This window comes from Heterodontus francisci, chromosome 8, assembly GCF_036365525.1.
Source record: "Heterodontus francisci isolate sHetFra1 chromosome 8, sHetFra1.hap1, whole genome shotgun sequence".
NCBI lineage: Eukaryota > Metazoa > Chordata > Chondrichthyes > Heterodontiformes > Heterodontidae > Heterodontus > Heterodontus francisci.
Genome location: NC_090378.1, coordinates 39,691,454 through 39,712,825, shown reverse-complemented (window position 1 = coordinate 39,712,825; position 21,372 = coordinate 39,691,454). Strand labels below are relative to the sequence as shown.

Genomic DNA, 21,372 nt, shown 5'->3' with positions numbered 1-21,372 from the left:
ATTGCAGGTAACATAACAGCTAATTTTTGCACACAGTGATGACCAGAAAATGAACTTATGCGCTGTTAAGGGATAAGTATTGGCCAAGGCACCAGGATAACACCCCTGCTCATCTTCGACATAGTGCCACGCGATCTTTTACATCCAACTTCGAGGGAACAGGAGACTTCGGTTTCAGATGACACCTCCAACAATGCAGCGCTCTCTCAGCCCAGCAGTGACAGCCTAACATTTTGATCCACAAGCTTTTGCCTCAGACGAGAGAATGCGACCAACGAGATCACTTAACTATTAAATCTCGAAAAGTCACACACCAAAACCAGTAAAGCAGGCACCAGGACCCTGGAAAAAGCCAGGATTTCCCCTGCTCCCGACATGTTACGAATACCAGACTGCGCTGAAGCCAAAGGCTCTCCGCCACCAGCAGCTCCTTGTACGGCGTGACCTCACCCCGCGTGCCAGCCGGCCCCCTATTCAGACACGCGCTTCTTATATGGTATAGAAGGGCCGCGACTTCACGCACCAAAATTCCATGATTGTGATGAGAGCGTGATTGACACCATACGCAACCAATCGAATCCGAAACGCCGCTCGGGGGCGGGAGCGGGGGCAGCCTCCAGCACGAGACACAGACGAACGTGCTGGCCGTCATCCCGGTGTGACTGACGTCCGTGCGCACCAATGGGAGCGGGGAGGCGGTTGGGGCTAGTCAGCTGTGGCCAATGAGGATGAGGAGGGGGGCGGAGGCGCTGGAAGGTTTGGTTGCGCGGTGCGGAGTGTGAGTGTGGATGTGTGGAGGTTTCGAATGCTGTGTTAAAAAAAAAAGCAACATTGTAGCGGTGCGGGCTGCGCGTTGGATACTTTCCTCTCGGCAGTGCGGAGCAGCATGGCGGAGGAGAGAGCTCAGCCGACCGCAAAGCGTCTCTGTTCCAGGCCCTTCCCCGCTTCCAGATCGTCCCAGAAACCTGCACCGACCGGGAGAACCCACCACCCGGAGTCTCTCCTGGATGCTAGCGCTAAAATGGTGGCGGAGAAGTGGCCCTTTCAGCAAGTAGAGGAACGTTTCTCCCGCATCCCCGAGCCCGTCCAGAGGCGAATTGTTTACTGGTCTTTCCCCAGGAACGAGAGGGAGATCTGCATGTACTCCTCCTTTAACTACTACTCTCCCGAGGAGACGGCAGCCGCCGCGGCAGGAGGTGCAGCCGTGCCCGGGGACGATGAGAATCGCCTCCCTTTCAGGAGGGGTATTAAACTACTGGAGAGCGGTTGTGTGGAAAATGTTCTTCAAGTAGGTGAGTGAGATTCCAAAAAGACAGGAGAAAAAAATAATTACACAATCACCACAAAAAATGGATTCGGTCCAGTGACACTTCCGTTTGAATTGCCTTCTTTCCCACTCCGGAGATTGTTTTTCAACTGTCTGCAAAACAAATCCTACTTTTACCTCCCAACATTTGAATAGTTTTGCTGTATGAATTACCTTTGCAGCTTTGGCTTAGTTGAAGAGGAAAATTAGACAAAACAGCCCGACGTTTGATGCCACAACAGGATGTATTTATAGCCTTTGTCGATGTCGATTTGTATGTTTTTTAAATCGTGGGAAGAGTGGTTTGGAGGGGAGGGTGTGGGTGGCTGTTGATTTAGGGTTCCGAGAGGGCGGGGATATAAATAAAAGCGACGCTGTGGTCCCAGCGAAAGGTGTGCGCTACAATTTAGATAAGGTCATGGACATTTTTATTTGCCTGTTTGGATTACAGCTTCGATGAGAAAACAAAAATTGCAGCTCGCGAAAACAAAACAAAACCCAAACCATAATCTGCAGTGGTTTTAATTGTATTGAGCTGTCAGATGGGATAACACTGTGAGTTGCCTGTCAGGAATGCTCTTGACTGCAGGGGAAATGCCAATCTCGCATTTACACCCATAAACAGGAACAAGTTCAAACGGTGACAGTGCTTACATTTTGGTTGGGGAACGCTGGTACTCACACTTTACAGTATATTGATGTTTGGGCTTTTTTTCTGGAAATGACTAGTAACCAGCGACGCGAAATCAGGAATAAAAGGAAGTGGAAGAGAGAGAGAGACAGAAAGGGAGCCAGGCAATTTCCATAATAAGGATCGTCTCTGTAGTGATGCCAAGGGAAAGTGCTGGGGAGTGAATGAAGGGGAAGAGTAAAATAAGAGGGACTGACCATCGTTTCTCATTTTTTTCACAGTCAGCTTGATTTGTTTTGATTTTATATAAATACGAACCGATCAGCTTGTCACTTTTTCAGTGTTTTGATGCGTTCCCCAGTACAATATTTGCATTTTCAAAAAGCGATTTGCCCTTGTATTTTTTCCTCTTTCTCCTGATTCCCACAGACGGCGGGAACCGAGCCAAATGACTAAATCCTGAGATGACACATCACCCGGGGCTCTCCACTTTGTTACAATTGACGGGTTTGACTTGATTAATTTCCCCTTTTTCCTGCGCTTTATCAAACGTAATCATTTAAAACTACTGTTCGGCCTCGTTAAGCTGTACGGTTTCATTTGTAAGAACTTTGCCTTAAGCTTCTTTGCATCTTTAAAACAATATATTCTGCAGGACGCTTCTTAATTCCGTGCTTTTGCATTTGAACTGCTTTGGAAAAGGTCCGAGTGATGTTTGAACCTCGAGGGGTGAAACAACATGATTGGAACTACACAATTCCTGCAAGTTTGTACTTGTACACTGACCTGCCTTTTAAATTATTAATATATTATGAATCAGAACGCAGGAACTAGTCGAAAAGAGGGGAGGAGAAAGGTTTATGTTTGTTTTTTTTGCCATCCATCGCCACTAGTGTTTGAGATTCAGTCCCGAGTCACTGAGTGTGTTGAAGCTCCGCTTGGTATACCATCCTCATGGTATTGAATTGGCTCTTTACTTCCGTGAAGGTAGGTAGGTGACTTCGCAACTTGGATGTTCGCCACCTGAGCTTCCAGGCTCGCCAGCTTGTTAAAAGTAGATTGATAAAAGGATGAGTTACTTGGGTATCGGGTAGATCATTAGCAAGGCTGCGCTTATCGCTTTGCAAAGGTCCAGGATTACAGCTTTTTTTTTCAGTGTTTGAATTTGTGACCAGTTTCTGGGCGGTCTGTTCTTATTTAAACGAATGGACGTTTGTGCGTGTGTGATATATTTGCAAATACAAGCAAGCGGAGGCAGATTTGGAGGTGGCATAACATCTTCAAAAGAAGCAGTTTATAGTTTCAATTAAAAACGTTTTGGTTTATCAACTACATATGGGATTATTACAAAACATCCTACGCTGAACACTACTTTACTAAGGTTTTATTTAATTGGAAGTGTGATTATAAAGTAACTCATTGTTGCTTCTGAAACTATTGCAAATTCTCAAATTTGTAATAACAAGCTGCCGTAGTTTAATCCCTTCTAGATGGCACGATTTTATGGACTTGATTTTCCTGTTGGATTACGATTTGCGTATAATCTTCAATTTTAGGAAAGCTTTCTCTTCGGCCAGAACAGCAAAGGAATTCATTTGTAATGTTTAACAGCATTGCTTGCTTTTTACTGAAGAAATAACACTTGCTTTGTTTGTTTCTCAGAAGGGTTCTGTAAATTGTGGAAGCTGAAAAATTCGTTTTACTTCCAAATTTGTAAGAAGTCTCCATGTTTGCATATACACTAGATCTCATGGGTTGTTTTGTTTACATAAATTATTTTAAAAATAGAAATTGATGCATAGTTCACTAAACCATTTACTAGTGAAATATTCAAAGCTAATGATTTAGCAGATGCCTTTAGATTTTTCTTTTATATATTTCCCATAGATGTACATGTCAAAAATTACTTATAGGAATAACTTGTTCTTACACTCGTTTCTTCTCTGCTTTCTTGGGAACATTTACTTCTTGCACTTGTCTGGTTGCTGAGAAACTGCTTGCTCTCCAGTATCTCATTAAGTGACCATGTATTAGTCTTGACAATGGGAATTGGTAAGCTATTTGACTGTAAGTGGGTGGAAGTCATAGCCAGGCCTCAATGTCCACACATATCTATTAGAGATCATTGAATAGCAATCAGGAGTGGGGACCCTGGCTGACTTTTTCCTTCCCTAACCCAGAGGTACAGGAGCTGATTATAGTGCTCCTATTGGTGCCCTGGCTGAGTTCAGCTATCTCTGTAAACTTGAGATTAAACCTGGGAGTTTTCAGATCTGCATGATGCAGCTACTTACTGAGTGAACTTGTTGAGCTATCGACGGAACCTGCTTTGTGTAAACAAAATTTCAATTTGTAAATACTTCAGTGCTAATCATTTGGATGTAAATTTTTGATTTAGACAGTATTTTGTGGTTTGATTTTTTTTAAACATAAATTTTTCTGTGGATAACAATATAGTGTGTTTTTACACTTACGCTATTCTGGAGGTTATTCTTAAGGGTGGTAGTTAGGCCTGTGCCAAGTTCTAGACCAGGGTGCCCACTCTGAACAAAAATTTAACAGCAATCTTTGCTGTACAAAATGAGTTTGTGCGACAGAATGATATCCTCCAGAGATTATCTTTTTATCCTCCATTACAACAATGACTACGCTTAAAAGTACTTCATTGTCTAAAGTGCTTTGAGATGTCCAGCGGTCGTGAAAAGTACTATGTAAATGCAAATCTTTCTTTTGCTGGTTTTGAGAATAGTTTTCTGGGACACCTTGTCAATTAGGGAAAGTTTGTATCTTCTGGTTTACATTTCTTCAGCCTTTCCAATATTTCCTTGTTGCAAATGTAATCATTGCCCCGACTATTCAGTAAATTAGAACATACAGAAATGTGTGGTTAGTTTTGAATTGACTAAGTTATAAATAATTTAAAGCATTAAACAGTCGAAAATATAAAATATTCCAAGTTTGAGGCATTACATTTCTGCATCAGAATGAAATTTCAGTTTGATTGATTTAAAGAGTATATATGCACACGTACACTATTCTGTGAAGTAAACAGTGTTCTTTGCTTCTTTATGTTTGAAACAGAAATTAATCACAGGCTTGTAAATTTGAGCAGGATAATTTTGGAGATCTTTATATGGAAGCAGAAAAAGTTTGGAAGCTGAAAAGATTTTCTAATACTAAATGATTTTAATGCTGCAAGAATCTCTTTGAAGGGTGTTTATAGAGGAAGTATGCAACCCATGTAGACAGTAATGATTTTGTATTAAGAGGGTGTGAAAAGGAGAAATGGAATACCTGTTACAGTTTTTTTAAAAGCACAATTAATTTGAAAATGAAGCCACCAGAAATGGCTGTAAGCCACCAGAAATTGAGTGAATTTAAGTTCAGTATTTTGAAACTCTGACCCAAATTTCTAATATTATATGGAGTACATTTGCAAATGTGTAAAATAAGATCCTTTTGTAGGGTCACACCCTGCAGTTTATTACAGTGAAGGCGTGTATAATACTGAATATATAACAGTTTAAATAAAATATTGCCATATTCCAGGTAGTGCTATTATGTTGAGTAAAATAATTGCAATTTAAGTACATTTACAGTAATCAAATACTAATGACCAGTGCTGATTTCAAAGATTTTAAAGTTGCTTACAAGTTAAAATAAAAAAGAGTTGCTTGCAGTTTTTCACAGTTGAATGTTTTTGGTTTATATTTGATATAAAGAAAAGGCTTCAAAGTGCCTGCTGCATTTGCTCTGATTTATTTTGTACTGAAGTGCTGGAAGGGTCCTAACAGTACTTTTAAAACTTCTGTAGATGACCTCTACAGTTTTATCATCTTGTGGTAAACATCCGGTGTCTCTGTTCTAGTATTCTTCCTGAAAAGTATAATAATGACAAATTACTAGAATATGTGCAAGACATATGTTGGATACAGTGGCCTTGTATTTCCACCATGTTGCTCTCTTTTCAGCGCATTTGCGCAAAATCAGCCAATCTAGCAAAAGATTGAGGAATTTCAAGCACAAATTACATTGGGCACATCCATGATCTTGTGTGCTAGTTTAATAAACATCATGATGGAATTTAGCCCCGTACACAAAACTGACCACGCCTTCAGATCTAGTTAATCACCGTGGCAGTTTCCACTAATTGCGCCTGTTTGTGTGCCTTTGAAAAGGTTCTTAAGATCAAGCTTTTTTTAGGCTCAAGGACATTAGTAGGTACCTTTTTAAATATTAAAAAGTATTAATTAAACTGACTACTGAATACAAAATAAACCAGTAAATGGTTTTGTACTTTTTAAAAAAAAGTCATTTTCAATTATTTAAAATCGGTTTACTCACAGGTAGTGGACTAGACCCTCTGAATAAAACTACTTATTTTTCATGATCGTTTTCGTGCTGTTGAATTACACTGGTTCATGGAAGATTTTACGCACCTAAAGAGTTAACTTTACCCCACTATGTTAGACACAGCTTAGTTGAATGACTTCAGTTGTTAGAAATAAAAGCTTGGAAATGAATCGTGGGCCAGCTGATGTTTGAAAGTAGAAAATAAAAATAAAATAATAAGTTAATATTCTAGGTGGAAACCATCAGAGTGTATGCTTGATCATCCTATTGAAAAGATACAAACTAGATTTTGTTTATAATTTGGTTAAAATGGTAAACAGTGTTCACTATCTTAAAACAATAGATTGACAGCTATCCAAGTGAAAATGTTGGACGCCAGCAGATTAATTTGATGTAGTGTAAAATAATGTAATATCTTTGAGCAGAAACTGCTGGCTAAATTGCCTTGATCATGATTTACTGTAGTGAACAGTGTAGCTCTTGATAGAAAGATCTATTTACAGTGCTTGTGCCTTCGTGTCCAGATACAGATGATTTCTGAGCATGACTGGCCTCTCGGCAAATGAGAAGATACATTATTTGTACAAAGGGGGCCGGAGGAGGTGACAGCTTAATATTTTAAGCGAAGAATTATGTAGTAAACATAAAACAGCAGTACATTGCTTTTGGAATGAGGATTGTAGAAGAACAGACGGTCATTTAAACTCAGTAAAGTCTGTTATATTGTAATTGCAAAAAAAATGCAAAGTGTGGGGGAAGGAGAAGAAATAAAAACTGGGAAATCAAATCAAACTTGCAGCTGGAGGTAGGATTGAACAGACAGTGGGGATGGGATCAAGTGGCATCATTCGAACTGGATCCCATTTAGGTAAGTGGAATAAGCAAAATGATTCCACCTGAATAGAAAGAACAAAATTGGTCGTCTTTAGGAAACTGCTGCTTCACGTCATTAGCGTTCACATAAAGAAGATATCAATAGATTTTGACTGGGCAAATGTTTTGCATTTGTAAAAAAGTATCTCTTGCCTTAATGTCCCTAGGATGTAATAAAAATGCTTTGTTGGTTTAAAGGAAAAAATACATTGTGAATGTATTATAGCATGAGCCATGATATTTAAAAGTCTAATATTGGAGTGAAATGCTTTGTCATATAATGAAAATTTTTAAATAATATTAATTAAAGCAACATCAAGGGAAGCTTTTTTTAAAAGAATCTTGGTGAGTGCCATTGTTCAGGTGAGCCTTGCAAATATCAGCAGGCTATTTATTAGGTTGGTGGTAGGGAATTGCAGCCAATTCCCTGTCTGTCCACACATGCATTCCCAGCAGGGGTCACTGGTTCACCACGAGGAGTGGGAGCCCTGGCTGCTATTTCCAAACCGCTATATCCAACCAGCGCAGGGACACTGAGGACAGTTGCTGGACCCAATCACAGCCCAGACGAGAGCTAATTCACCACAGACTGCTGATCAAACTTGACATGTTCTTTGTCTGTATGACTCAGCATCACAATAGGCAGTGCATTTAGCTAATGAGCTTCTGAGGAAACCAAATCAATATTTTTATTTTTCAAAAAAAGTGTAATGCTGCTGACGTAATAGGTAACACAGGGACTGCAGCGGTTCAAGAAGGTGGCTCACCACCACCTTCTCAAAGGCAATTAGGGAAGGGCAATAAATGCTGTCCTAGCCAGCGACGCCCACATCCCATGAATGAATAAATATTAACCGAGAGGTTATAATAGTTGATAATTTCTCTGTTACACAGTCTAGCTGATGCAGTATTTACTTTTAATGTATTCTGGTATTCACTTTATACAAATTTATAAGTACTGTTTGAAAGTGGGGCTTATTTTGGTTTCATGTGAACAATTACTCTGTACAATATTCCATAAATGCAAAATTTCTCAGGAGAACTATGGATATCTGGGAGTGGTCACTGGGACTTAGAGGGTTAAATTATGAGAACACATTGCATACACTTTTACTGGTATTCCCTTGAGCATAGGAGATTGAGGGGTGATCTGATTGAGGTGGTTAAAAGAATTTGATAGGGTAGCTGTGGAGAAACTATTTCCTCTGGTGGCGGGGGGGATCAAGAACAAGGGAACATCATCCCAAAATTAGAGCTTGGCCATTCTGGAGCAAAATCAGGAAGCACTTTTTCACACCAAGGGTAGTAGAAATTTGGAAAACTCTGTTCCCAAAAAACATTGGGTTAATTGCAGCTATCAAGAATGAGAGATTTTTCTTGGGTAAGGGTATCAAGGGTTATAGTGCAATGCAGAAAATAGAATGGAATTGCAAGTCAGTCGTAATCTAATTGAATGGAAGAGTAGGCCTGAGGGGCTGATTGGCCTACTCCTGTTCCTATGTTAAAAAAGTAGTAACCAATCAACAGGTTCTGTTGATGCAATTCAAAATGTTTGTTACTGTTACCTGAACTCCTTGATTAGGTTGCTGCCTTGAAAGGAAGGCAATCGATTTAATAAAATTGACTTTAGGATTCAGATATAAAAGTAGACTTCAACATCTGGTTGACCTGGTCTTGATCCATGATCATGTTTGTACTGCAGGATTAATAACTCATATTGGCCAGTATACTGTGTGTTTTTAACCTTCGTAATGGAAACAAAGTACTGTGTTTAGACTACTGCCAACTTTTTATTTCGGCAAAAGGGATAAACTGCTCACGCTAATTTAGTTATTAAACTAATCAAATTTTCACACAGAAAAGTGACAGCTCTGTCCTCTTGGCTTTCATTCAATGTGACTTGGACTCAGGCCTGCTGCTCTGATTGAGTCTTGACATTTAAAAACAGTGAATAATTCCATGTGTGTGTAGGTATTTGTTTTTCAATGATAAAGCAGTATCTGGGGACAAAACAATGGGGATACAGGCTTGTAGTATTGGGAATCCTTGTTATCGCCAAGATGATCATGTTGGTACTCATTTCAAGGGGAAAACTTGCATAAGATTTTTAACTCAGCATTATTCAACTTTAAAAATATCCTAGATGTTAGATTATCGGTAGAGCACAATAATAACTAGTTCAAAAAATAAGGAAGGAAAAGAAATCTTCCTATGCCTCATCCATACTTGATTGCAATAAATCTATCGAGGGTAAATGATTAAACCTCCTCTCTACCCCCCCCCCCCCCCAGGTTTGGTTCAAAAATTAGGGGTAAACCTGATGAATCCTGGAAACATTAGTATCAGCATACTGTAGTCATTGTGTGATGCATGCAGCTGGCTCCCCAAATGCACACTTCAACTTCTGTCCGTATTGATGTGCAGCATTAATGTATAGTACTTCAGTTGCCTGCTTCTTGTTGACAAAGTTCTATGAGGGAGGAGGATGCAGTTAATGGTGCCCTTTCAGTGCTATACTGTAGATGAAAGAACTGTTTATTAGTTATTTAAACTATTTTTGCCCCTTTAAGTTAACCTTTTGGCATGAAAGGTATTTGCTGATTAATGATTTTACCCTTTTTTTGTTTTTAGCAGAATTTGGTGGGGTGGGGGGGCGTGTGCTTAGGTGATGGGAGGGAATATTGAAACTAACATCAGGTTTAGTTACAGTAGTTTGTATTGGATGTGGTTTGATATGTGGAAATAAAATAGCTATTTCGAAGCTAATCTGATTTGTTGCACCACTTGGGTTGTTACAGAAACTGATACAATTTCTACTAATTTTAAATGTGCATGCCCTGAATTTCCATAAATAGTGTAACTGGAAATACTGCCAAAATTTATATTTACGTCAATTAGACAATGTTTAAGAAAATATATTTATGGAATTTTTCAGTTTTTAATGAAAATGATTCCGATGCCATAAAGGCACATTTAAGGATACAGAAAATAGATGTTAGGTTCCACTTAGAAGAAATAAAAATTGCTGAAAAATACCAGAAATCTAACTAGCTAAAAATTTAGGCATAAACTTACAGCTTATTCAGAACTGGCAGAAATTCAAGAAATTTGCATGAATTGAACTTTTACACAAGATGAAGATATCTTAATGAGCAGCAGAGGGTTTTGGTGGAGGTTTTACAGAATCAGCACAAAAGATTTAGAAAATGTGGACATAGTATAAAAATCGGTGGATCACTTTTATGGCTGAATTTCCAAACTCTTGATGGCAAAAACCAGCATTGTGTCCTCCTTGTGCTGTTGTTTCGGTGTAAGTTTCCAGAAATTCTGTAGCATTTCTGCACTGGCAGTGTCGAGTTTTGTGCACAACTCTATGTATGTGCATGCCTGGGGACAGGGAATTGACTGAATGTGGAGAAGAAATGTTGACTTGTGACTTTCATCTTGACCAGTGGATTCCTTGCACAGGACTTGTTTAGAATCCTATTTTGGGCAGCACATTTCAAAGACAGGTAAAGATTGAAGCTGTATTTTGCCAATTATATTATGTGCATTGTGATAAATGCATATTTAAAACAAATAAGACATATGTAGAGCTCAGTTGTATGTTCCTCCTGAGTTTGGTAGGTAGTGGAATGTTGCACAGTAGAAGTTTAAAAAAAAAAGCTTTCTTTTAAAAGAGACAGTGGGGAATACTGGATTGCATCTAGGCTTTGTTTTATATTGTGTTTGCCTTTACAATAAACAAACAAAGCAAATGCTAAAAATGGACTGATTCTCCTTCTCCGTAGCCTTGTTTAATGCTGCTGTGTTCGTAGATATTAATATTTTATGTATATTTTAATTTGAGTTGGCTTTCTAAAACAGATTCTTTTCTCATGCATGACAGCTGTACCCCATGCTGCGTTTGGCCATTAAATTATGTGAATAATCCACAGCGGATCAGCTGTCGCATAAAGGATGCATTTGATCCTCGGTCTGTAGCTGTCCATTAATGAGTCCTGACAACGGCCAATGAGTAGGTTCATCGCGGCATTCAGTGGGATTTTGTTCGCGCTGACCTAAATCCTGTGGAGGGTAAAGTATTGTTTCTAGTCAAGTGACCTAGAGATGGATGATTTGGCCATGGACAAATTAAAGAAGCAGCATGCGTATTGTACAGGAGGTACATCTTTATTGTGAGCTATATATTTATTAACAGTGTAGTCATGGAGAATAGGATCATCTGTATTGTGCCTTGTTTAAATTTCTACAAGAGGAGTAGATTGTATTTTCATACAGTTCTGATGATGGGCATGCTAAATCTGATGTGCATTGAGCTCCCTCACTTAATAAATAACACTTAGCAGGATATCATTATGTATAATGGCAAAACATAACTGTTTGTGGGAGAAAGGACAAATAACAATGGCTATGTGCCCCTGTTTCAAGCAATCCAGAGTCCTCCTTGGGGGTTTAATTTCAAAAAAGGTGCAGCCACAATCCCAGAATCCAGTTTCTTTTATCGAATCTTATGTCTCCTTTTCTGAAAGCACTGGCTTCTGCGGGGGTGTTATTCCATGGATTTGAGTACCTTTCCAGAATATTCTTCCTTGGTGCACCAAGAGACTGAGATTATCAGGTTTTTTTGGACTATGGCAGGAATTGTAGGCAGTCTTGATGTTGTTTCTGCTCGCTATCTAAATACTCGTGTGATCTCCAGTATGTACAGGATAGTGATCAGTAATGGAAACTCCGGCTATCTTTTTTTAAAACTCCTGCCCCCAAAGCTGGAAGATGCTGAGTCATGTTCTGACTGTTGGCTTGTCAGCTAACTGAGTCTGACTAACCAGGGTCAGTCCTGGACTGTATGGGTAAACATGGTCTGCCAACCATTGTGACAGTCCATTATATTTTTTTATGGATGACCCTATCCTACTTTAAAATTACTTTTAAAGAAACTGCCTATGGTTTTAATGGCCCTGTGCAGAAGTGATAAAACTTGTATCTACTGCTCACTATTATTCAAAACTTTGAAATTGGATAATTGGATAAAATTGTTTGCCTTTGAGATGCCCTTTCATTGTTTCAATGCAGTTTAGCTTGTGACCTAGGTAAGGATCTTAGTTTTGAATTAAACTGTGTATTTCTATTGGAGAGAGGAGAAAGAGCATGCACGTTACTCCTTTGCTACAGAAAGATTTTAGGGCTTTGGCATGATACTATGCTACCTGAATTTTTCCCACAAACTCTGCTGTATAATTTTGGGAATTGTATTGTTGAATTTACTCTGTATTTAAGTATAAATGTAGCCATTCAGTTAAAACTAATTTTTTAACAAACTTAATTACTTTGGGTGAGGTAAGCCCATCACCATACTGCCCAATTGCCTTCAGTAAAGGATACTGTAAATTACTTGTTGGCAGTCGACTGCATTTTGACTTTGCTATCAGCATTTCATTTGTGTACAATTCTGCATTTTTTTCCCAAACAGGTCATCAAAAACTGAGATAAACTTATTAGAGTTTCACTTTGACATTTTCTTTTTGATATAAAGATTTAACTGTCACCTTTTCTTTTCCACTACTCTGGAAGAGGGTAGCTGAGGTACATAAACCAGGAAGGCCCATGTTCCATTCAGGTTCCGTGCTGAGTTAGCTGATTTATGCTTGAACAGGGGTAGTAATGTCACAATTACTGCAGTGCCTCTGGGTTAGGCTGGGGAAATTAGCTACATCTGCACAATAGGAGGTCTGGCAAGGAGAGGATGAGTCTTGGTTGTGAAGGACCTGAGGTCAAACAGCCTGCTAGCACACTCTGTTGAGGCTCATGCATGACTAACTGCCACGTGGGGTAAGTAGTATTGGACCACGGTGCTCATGGAATCATTTCCCAGCAAGGAGTCAATGCCTTCAGGAAAGCAGAAAATGAGCAAGTTGGGGGGAAAGAAGACGTCTTGCTGCTGCAGTCAAAAATTCTGTGCTACTAATGTGTATGAATATTGATTAGAGCTGGGTGTTTGATCAATTTATCTATCTTTCATGCTGTTGACTTTGTTTGGGAAAATTTCGAATAGGTACTATTGAACTCGATTGCAGAGAGGAATAGATTTAACATGAACAAAAATGGTGATTAACTCATTGCCATTTATTTCAGTCAGTCAGATTTTGAATTTTCCACCTACTCTGATATGACACTGAAACAAGCACTAATGTGACAGTTGTAAAGTTACTCAGATGCCAAGACTAACTTTATTTTTATTTTAATCATCTACTCCTAAAAGATGTTTAGAAATAAAAAAAAATTCTACTCAGCTTGACTCTTTACCTCCTCATTCTCCTTTCTCTTCTTTCTCAGTCTAAAATTACACCTTTGATTTGTTTCCTAACTATTCTACCATATCTGCTGAAAATTTCCCCCTATTTCCTTTTTAAAGTAGTAAACTCTATAGTGTATAAAAGCAAAATAATGTGGGTGCCAGATACCTGAAATAAAAACAGAAAATGCTGGAAATACTCAGGTCAGGCAGTGGAGAGAGAAGCAGAGTTAACATTTCTGGTCTGTGACCTTCCATCATAACTCTTTACAAAGCTCTTCGCTTTTTTTTCTGGTTTTCCTCCTTTGCCAATGATTTTACCCCCTCCCCCTCACAGCCATTTAGTCAGGCTGAACTAACCCATGCAAAACCTTTGCTTCCTGTTTGACCCTGAGCTGATCTGAGCTTCAAATCCCACTTCCATGCTTTTGTTACCTCTGCACTCTCTTACTCTAATATCATCCTCACAGATTTCCCATTCATCACCCTCAAAAAAAAATCTTCAGCTGGTCCAAATGCAAGCACTCATACCCTGTTCTTCACAGAGCCTCGCTTGGTCTTATTTTCGCTGACCTCCATTGGCTCTGAGCATTAAAATCTCTCCATGGACTTGCCCCAGTAGCCTATAACCTCCAAGAACCCCGTTTTTCCTCTGGTCTCCAACTCTGGCAGTGCAAGATTCCCCAACCCCTCTTCACTTCAGTATTGGTGGCAGGTTCTTCAGCTTCCTTAGGCTTATTGTTTAGAATTCCATTTCAAAACCCCTTGCCTATTTTTTTTTAAAGATTTAAAAACTCAAAACCCATCATTTTAACTAAGCTGTACTATGTTAAAGGGGTTATATAAATGCAGTTCTTCCGGTCTGTCCTCCTCTTTCCCTTGCAATGCAGGATGTGGGAGCAATTTAAAAAGAAAAACAAAAAATAACATCTCAGCAAATGGAATAAAAACAATCTCAAGTTGTTGACCAATAAAAATACAACAGGATGGATTGCTGATAATCAAGTATAATCACATAGTCTGATCATGCTAAGTGCAATAAGTTTCGTTTTACACAGTGAAGGTTCATTTTGTGCATGTTTCCTTGGCTGCCTTTCACTGTCATGGAATAATACAGCACAGAAGGAGGCTATTCAGCCCATTGTGTCTGTGCCAGCTCTTTGAAAGAACTATCCAATATAATCCCACTCCCATGCCCTTTTCCCATAGCCCTGCAAATTTCTCCCCTTCAAGTATAGGAACATCAGGGCAAGAGCAGGCCATTCAGTCCCTCGAGCCTTCTCCGCCATTCAGTGAGATCACAGTTGATCTGTATTGTAACATCATCCACCTGCCTTGGCTCCATTATCTCTTAATGCTCTTGGAGAGCAAAAATCTGTCAATCTCAGATTCAAAATTAATAATTGAGCTAGGATCTACTGTTTTTTGTGGGAGAGTGTACCACACTTTTACTGCCCTTTGCATGAAGAAGTTTTTCCTAACTTCTCTCCTGAATGGCTCTGATCTTATGTTTTTGTCCCCTTGTCCTAGACTCCCCCCCATTCGTGGACAAATGGTTTCTCTCTCTCTACCCTATCAATTCCTTTCAAAATCCCAAAACCTCAATCGAATCACCCCTTAAACTTCTATATTTCAGGGAATACAAGTCAGTTAATGTAATCTCTCCTCATAATTTAACCCTAGGTGCCCTGATCAGGCCCAGAACTGCACACAATGCTCCAGTCTAGCCATGGCTTTGTACAGCTGTAGCAAAATGCCCTGCCCTAAATATTCTCGCCTCTAGTTGTAAAGGCTAACATTCCATTAGCCTTTTGGATTTTTTTCTACCTACTGCATTTGCTGATCTGTGTGCATAGACCTCCAAGTTTCTCTGGACCTTCACTAGCTTTTCACTATTTAAAAAATACTCATCTATTTTTTTTTCAGTGCAAAATGGATGACCATCCAGGTCAGTATCTTCCACAAGCTAGTTCTCCAAGATGAAGACTAATTATTTATACATTTTTGAATTTTTGTAAAGATGAACAATAGGATATTTGAGTTATTTGCATTGTAAGTGATTTTATTTTTAAAAGAACTTGATACTTGCTCTTTTAACATTGCAATGAGGAATGAAGTTATATTGTCAGGATTTACATGTGTCATTCAATACTTGTGCAGTGTGTTACCACTCTTCCTCTATCTGTACAAGAATTCCACATTGAACTGTTGCCAGTTGCTTGAATTGCTGCTGCAGTTACAGAAGACATAGATAGTTGACGTGGTCAGATTACACAATTGCAGTATCATTGGGTGACAATAGAATTATTGCTGTATCTCCCTTTAAAATCACCCTTGGTTTGAACATTTTTTTAAGCTTGATTTATGTTTATGTTGGTGCATTCTTCTTTGTACTTTTCCTTCTTTACTCTTGACTGTTGCCCCTCTTGTTCATGCTGAAGGCAATGACTCATGAAGACATACTGTTCCACAGATGTAGGCTAGTAGGCATTTTCATGCACAGAATTGGAGAGTGAGTTTGTGTTAATAGATTGTGGGTGGCATCACAACTGAGTTCAGTCCTATCCTCAGCTCATCTACACATGTTTTTCCAGCTGGGTTCACAGGATAATGAAAAGGCCAGAAGCCCTGGTCATTGCGTATGCACCCTTCCACCACTCTCCCCCGCCCCCAGTCCCCTCCTTCTTCCCTCTAGCTGGGGGAACACTGAGGCCAATATAGATTTACCAGATGGGACCCTCCTGGCCTGTAGGGTTCAGTCCACATGGTTCATTCACGCACCGACCCATGGGGGAAGCTTCTGTCTTGGCATATTGGCTTTTAGTTACCATTGTGACAATCAGTCATGTGGCACGGTTCAAAAAACAAGCTTCAGTCATGATCGTGCCCACATGATTGAACAATGCTTTAGCGTAAGCAACTGAAACGCATGTTACAATAGCCGAATAAAGGGGATTTAAAATAAGCAACTTTCAATCTGTGCTCGATCACAAGTGTGAAAAATGTGTATATAATCTACTGCACCACCCTTGTTCTCTTCATACTATTTCAAAGATGCAAATCCATATCTTAAGGATTGCACAGCCATTCTCTCTTTTAAGCTGTCATTAGTGTTTGCTGTACTGTATAATAATGCTTAGAGGCAATGAGACAAAATGAATATATTTATGGGCTCAAAATGCTGCTTGTTTAACCTTAATTAGCAGTACATACTACTCTACATGCAGTTCGCAAACTGATTAGTGGTTGGGTTTTTGATTAAGCCATTTTTCTTTCCTCTCCTCCTCCCCCTATTGCATTAACCAGTTTCAGGCAGATTTATGCAAATTATGTAGCACGTCTGTCAGCAATTCAGGTTTTAAAACTGCATTGCCTGTGACAATTTTCTAAAGACCAAATCTGTCTGCATGAGATATTCTGGACCTTGAGTTCTAATAAATTATTTATTACTTAAAAGATATGAATTTTCATTTTAACTTCTACTTCAGCCAATATTTTAGCAAAATAGGAATTTCTCCTCACTTTAAATGGCTCTTGTGTGGTGCACTTGATGGCTACATGATACAAATACAGAATTCCAACATCCCATTCATTACTGCTTTGAATTGTGCCATAAAAGTCTTGCCTATCGGATCTTGTGTACCAAGAATATTTCTTATATTAAATATATCCTATCCATGAGCAGCACCGCATTACAGTACTGGCTTTTAGAAGTCTTGCGGTAGAATCTTGTCATGGGCAGTGGTGCTAAACAGAAGGTATTGCATTTGCCAACTCTTATATGCCCTGTTTAATGAAGTCAGTGGAGCTGAATATCGGCTGTGGAGTTTAACGGGTGGCTAATTTGCACTTGGCTGTTTTGCACTACCCCTATGCGAATTTATACCTCTTAATCTTCCATATTAAAAAATGCAGATTGTACCTCAGCCACTTAAGTCATCAAACAATTCAAGTATTTGCAACTTTTTCCAAGTCTAACATCTCTTGTTAAACCGTTTGAGTCTACTATATTCTGTTTGAAATTACTCATTTGATGTGCAGTCGTGTAGGTGAGTATAGTATTTGTATTTGCAAGGCAGTGACATCAATCATAATTCAGTTTATGATTCAGATTTCACTGCTTAAATTGAAATGAAGTGGAGAATATCGTTACCTGAATGAAGGCGTTATCTTTGAGGGAGCTTCGTGGGTTCAGTATTGCATAGGCATTCTTAGTATGGGCAAAGTTTAGACACAAACATTAGCTGGTAAGTGTTTTACAAAGGAAGCCGTAATGAAACCTCATCAGTGAAGACAGTAGACAGATATCCATGGAAAGAGTGTATGCGAATGGCATTGCTACCATCAGCAGCTTTTTGATAAATCAAAACTGTAAGACGGTTAACATCAATTTAAAAAATACATTTTATTACACTGTCCTATGTGTTCCATCTTCCCTCCTTCACTGCCCCCCACCTCCCCCCATCAGAATGGTGGGAAAGTGGATCCAAATTTGACTTTTTTTTTTGCTCTATTGCTTTCTCTTTCTTTTTGTTTTTCCCTCTTTCTTACTCTTTTTTTTCTCTTTCTCTGTTTTCCACACATTCATTCACTTATTCACATTCGTGCTGTTTCTTTGCTTCCTTGCTTTTCGTTTGTTGTGTACTACCTCTTTCATTCACTCTATTTCCTTATTGATACTTCTTTTCCTTCCTTTGCCCTTTTCTGTCTCTCTCCTTGCTGTTTCTTTTCTCTCTGCTTGCTCCCTTTGGCACATGTGCTCTCTGGCATTCTCTATCTCTCTTTCACTCTCTGTGGCCCCTGTGCATTCTCTGTGGCATACTTTTTATCTCTCTTTACACACACTCTTTGACATGCATGCTCTATAGTGTGTTCACTCTCTCTTCCTTTCTCTTTTTTCTTTTTTTCTCTTTGCCTTTCTCTCTGTTTACACAAAGTCCCTGTGTCTCTAACTGTCTTTGACAATCTTTCAGTTTTCCTATGATATAAAAACTGCCTTTTTGGGACTGAAGAGTGAGGCCCTCCTTTGATCAGTTATTGCTTGCCAAGCTGGAAGAACAGCCCTTTCCACTTTGGTGCCAAAGGCCTCTATGACTTTAGTTTGAAAATCCATGGTGGAAGCTATGATGTCTTTAGGGCTGTAGATCAGCTTGAAGCTGCCACACATGGCAAGATCAGCTACAGTGCTGCAAGGTCATCCATCATTCTGCCCAAAATGTCAATAGTGTACTTCTGCAGTTGAACTCTCACATTGTTGGAGATCATCCCCAGTGCCTACAAACATCCTTCTTTTAAAAGCAGGATCCTTAAGATTTGGGTTTTGGTGCTCTTCAGCCAAGGGGCAATGTCAGCCAGGTCTTCCTCCTCATCTTTCACTCCGGCTGCTCCTGCAAACTGTATGTGCACTTCCTCTGACTCACTCTTTGATGCCAGTTGACTGGTGCTTGGCAGGGAGAGTGTAAGCAATGACATGAAATAAAATGTTGGGCAGGATCAAAAGATGCAACATCATGCCCCTTGCTGTGTCACATGTAGAGGAAAAGCAGAAGAGAGATTGGAATGGGAGCTGCATTCACATGTAGTTTCTGTAGTTTTTATCCAGCTTGCTAACAGATTGCGTGTGGCACAATAGCATGAGAACGAAGAGAAGCAGACCATCATGAATCTGTAACTGGCACCTGCCCTCTGATTTCCTATCCCTAACTTCGCTGTTTGGCTCATGAGGAGCTCTAATGATCGGGTGGGGCTGGGTGGTGCCATATTTGTATTTGTTTGCAGTTGTCAGTAGGCAGGCCGCAATGAGGGTGATAACTGTGGTATCAACCAAGCAGTTACATACCATGTGCAGTTTTTGGCAATCTATACATATAAGCCTATGAATGAAGGAACACTTGGAAGGGAGAGTAAAGGGCCAAACAGTATCAGCTGTTCTTTAAAACATGGGGCTAGATTTTATGGGCCCCCCTGAGGCCAAGCGATCTTACCGGGGGCAGGATAGGCTGATGATGGCTTTACCGCCCAGAGGCCAATTGAGGCTCTTAAGTGGCCTATTAATGGTCAGTTAAGGGCCTCTGTCTGCCGCCGCTGGGATCTTGCCATGGATGTTTCCTCCTCCATGGGCAATCTGTGGCCCATGGGCCCCTGCCGGGAATCACTTCACCCCCCAGGACCCCCCTCCCCCTGGACTGCACAACCACCCGCTCGTGCCCCCTTGCTGAGGCATTCCGGACTGGCCCCGGCAACCCCATCTCACTTACCTCTGGCCCGGGCTTCCATTTTCTGGGCCTAGGTCCAGTGCTTTCACTTTTTCTGTTGGGCTTTACTTCCCTGGCTCCTCTTCTGTATGCCTCCTAAGGTCTTCGTATAGCTCTCACACACAGCTTCCTTCACCAGCATACTCAGTTTGTCTTACATATATTGAAGCTTGGATAATGTAGCAAGATTGTAGTCAGCATGGATTGAGTGAGGGCAGACTGTCCAGGAGCTGGTACAACACAGACAGAGAGATTGGAGGCTGAGGTTGAATAGGATATTTTGGAGATGGAGTGGTTAGACACGGCAGGAAGCTAGGAGGAGATGAGCATGCTGACTCTTTGGAATGGCATGGGCAGCCCAAGGCCCAGCAATGCAGGGATTGATATGTGGCTGCACTTGAATTGCAGGGAAAAGAGAAGTGTAGGTCCACTTAAGATCTCAGGCAGATGAAAAGAAGGGAACATCATGATTTGTGATGCACATGAAGGGAAGGAGTACATTGAAACTTGGTGGGTTAGGAATCTTATAATACAGTTGGTGGAGAATCAACATGGCCTCTGTAGAGGGGACATCTTTTCAGTGATTTCTGAGATAGTTGCTGGTCATTAATTGACTTTTTTAGTGAATGGTAATTTATTTTGATAAACTACCAACTTGGTTCAATAACCATCTCCATTCAATTTTCTCTGAGTGAATAGTAGTCAAGCAAGTCAGGGATGGGAGAGGGAAAGAGAGCAAAGACTGCAAACAACATCATAGAGGAAGGTATGCATTTGGTTGTCCTGTCTAAGTACCACCACAAATTAAACTGATAATGTTGCAATATTAAAGTAAATCTGAGAACTTGTATATCAATTATTGAAGCTTTTCTCTTGTCACGCATTTTTGGGCAATATTTTCAAATGAATGTGCGGGCATTGGAAACTAGTTTAGTTTAGTTTAGAGATACAGCACTGAAACAGGCCCTTCGGCCCACCGAGTCTGTGCCAACCATCAACCACCCATTTATACTAATCCTACACTAATCCCATATTCCCACCACATCCCCACCTGTCGCTATATTCCCCTACCACCTCCCTATACTAGGGGCAATTCATAACGGCCAATTTACCTACCAACCTGCAAGTCTTTTGGCTTGTGGGAGGAAACCAGAGCACCCGGAGAAAACCCACGCAGACACAGGGAGAACTTGCAAACTCCACACAGGCAGTACCCAGAATTGAACCCGGGTCGCTGGAGCTGTGAGGCTGCGGTGCTAACCACTGCGCCACTGTGCCGCCCCCAAACTAGGCTAACTACAAATTAAACAAATTTATTCCATTGTTGCTATCAGCAGTATTATGGACAGGGGCTCAGTGATTGGATCAGATTGCACAGGTCTGCACCATTACTACATTGAGCAGTACTGGTCAATCACTACAGGGCCTTTTTACATTGTAAACTGTATACTGTGACTAAGATACAGTCTGCTTGTTACCTGTAGAGTTATGGATTCGGATCGAGTGTAGAGTAGACAATCATTCTAAGATTAATGATTGGATATTTCTGCTGAAAGTTCAGCTCTCATATACTGTTGGGAATGGTAATTTTGGTCATGTAAGATTTTCCCCTTCAGTGTCATTGGCTCTCGCAGTTTAAACAGAAACGTGGCATTTGTTT

General features: G+C 40.1%; 1 protein-coding gene across 1 annotated transcript in view; it reads left to right on the top strand.

The window, feature by feature from the left end:
* The first annotated feature begins 751 nt into the window (after window positions 1–751).
* zswim5 (zinc finger, SWIM-type containing 5) overlaps window positions 752–21,372 on the top strand; it is a 273,431-nt gene continuing 252,810 nt past the window's right edge. The window contains exon 1 of the mRNA XM_068036989.1: window positions 752–1,292. Within this exon, the coding sequence (XP_067893090.1) occupies window positions 887–1,292 (406 nt within the window). The 5' untranslated portion in view covers window positions 752–886. The remainder of the gene's footprint in view (window positions 1,293–21,372) is intronic.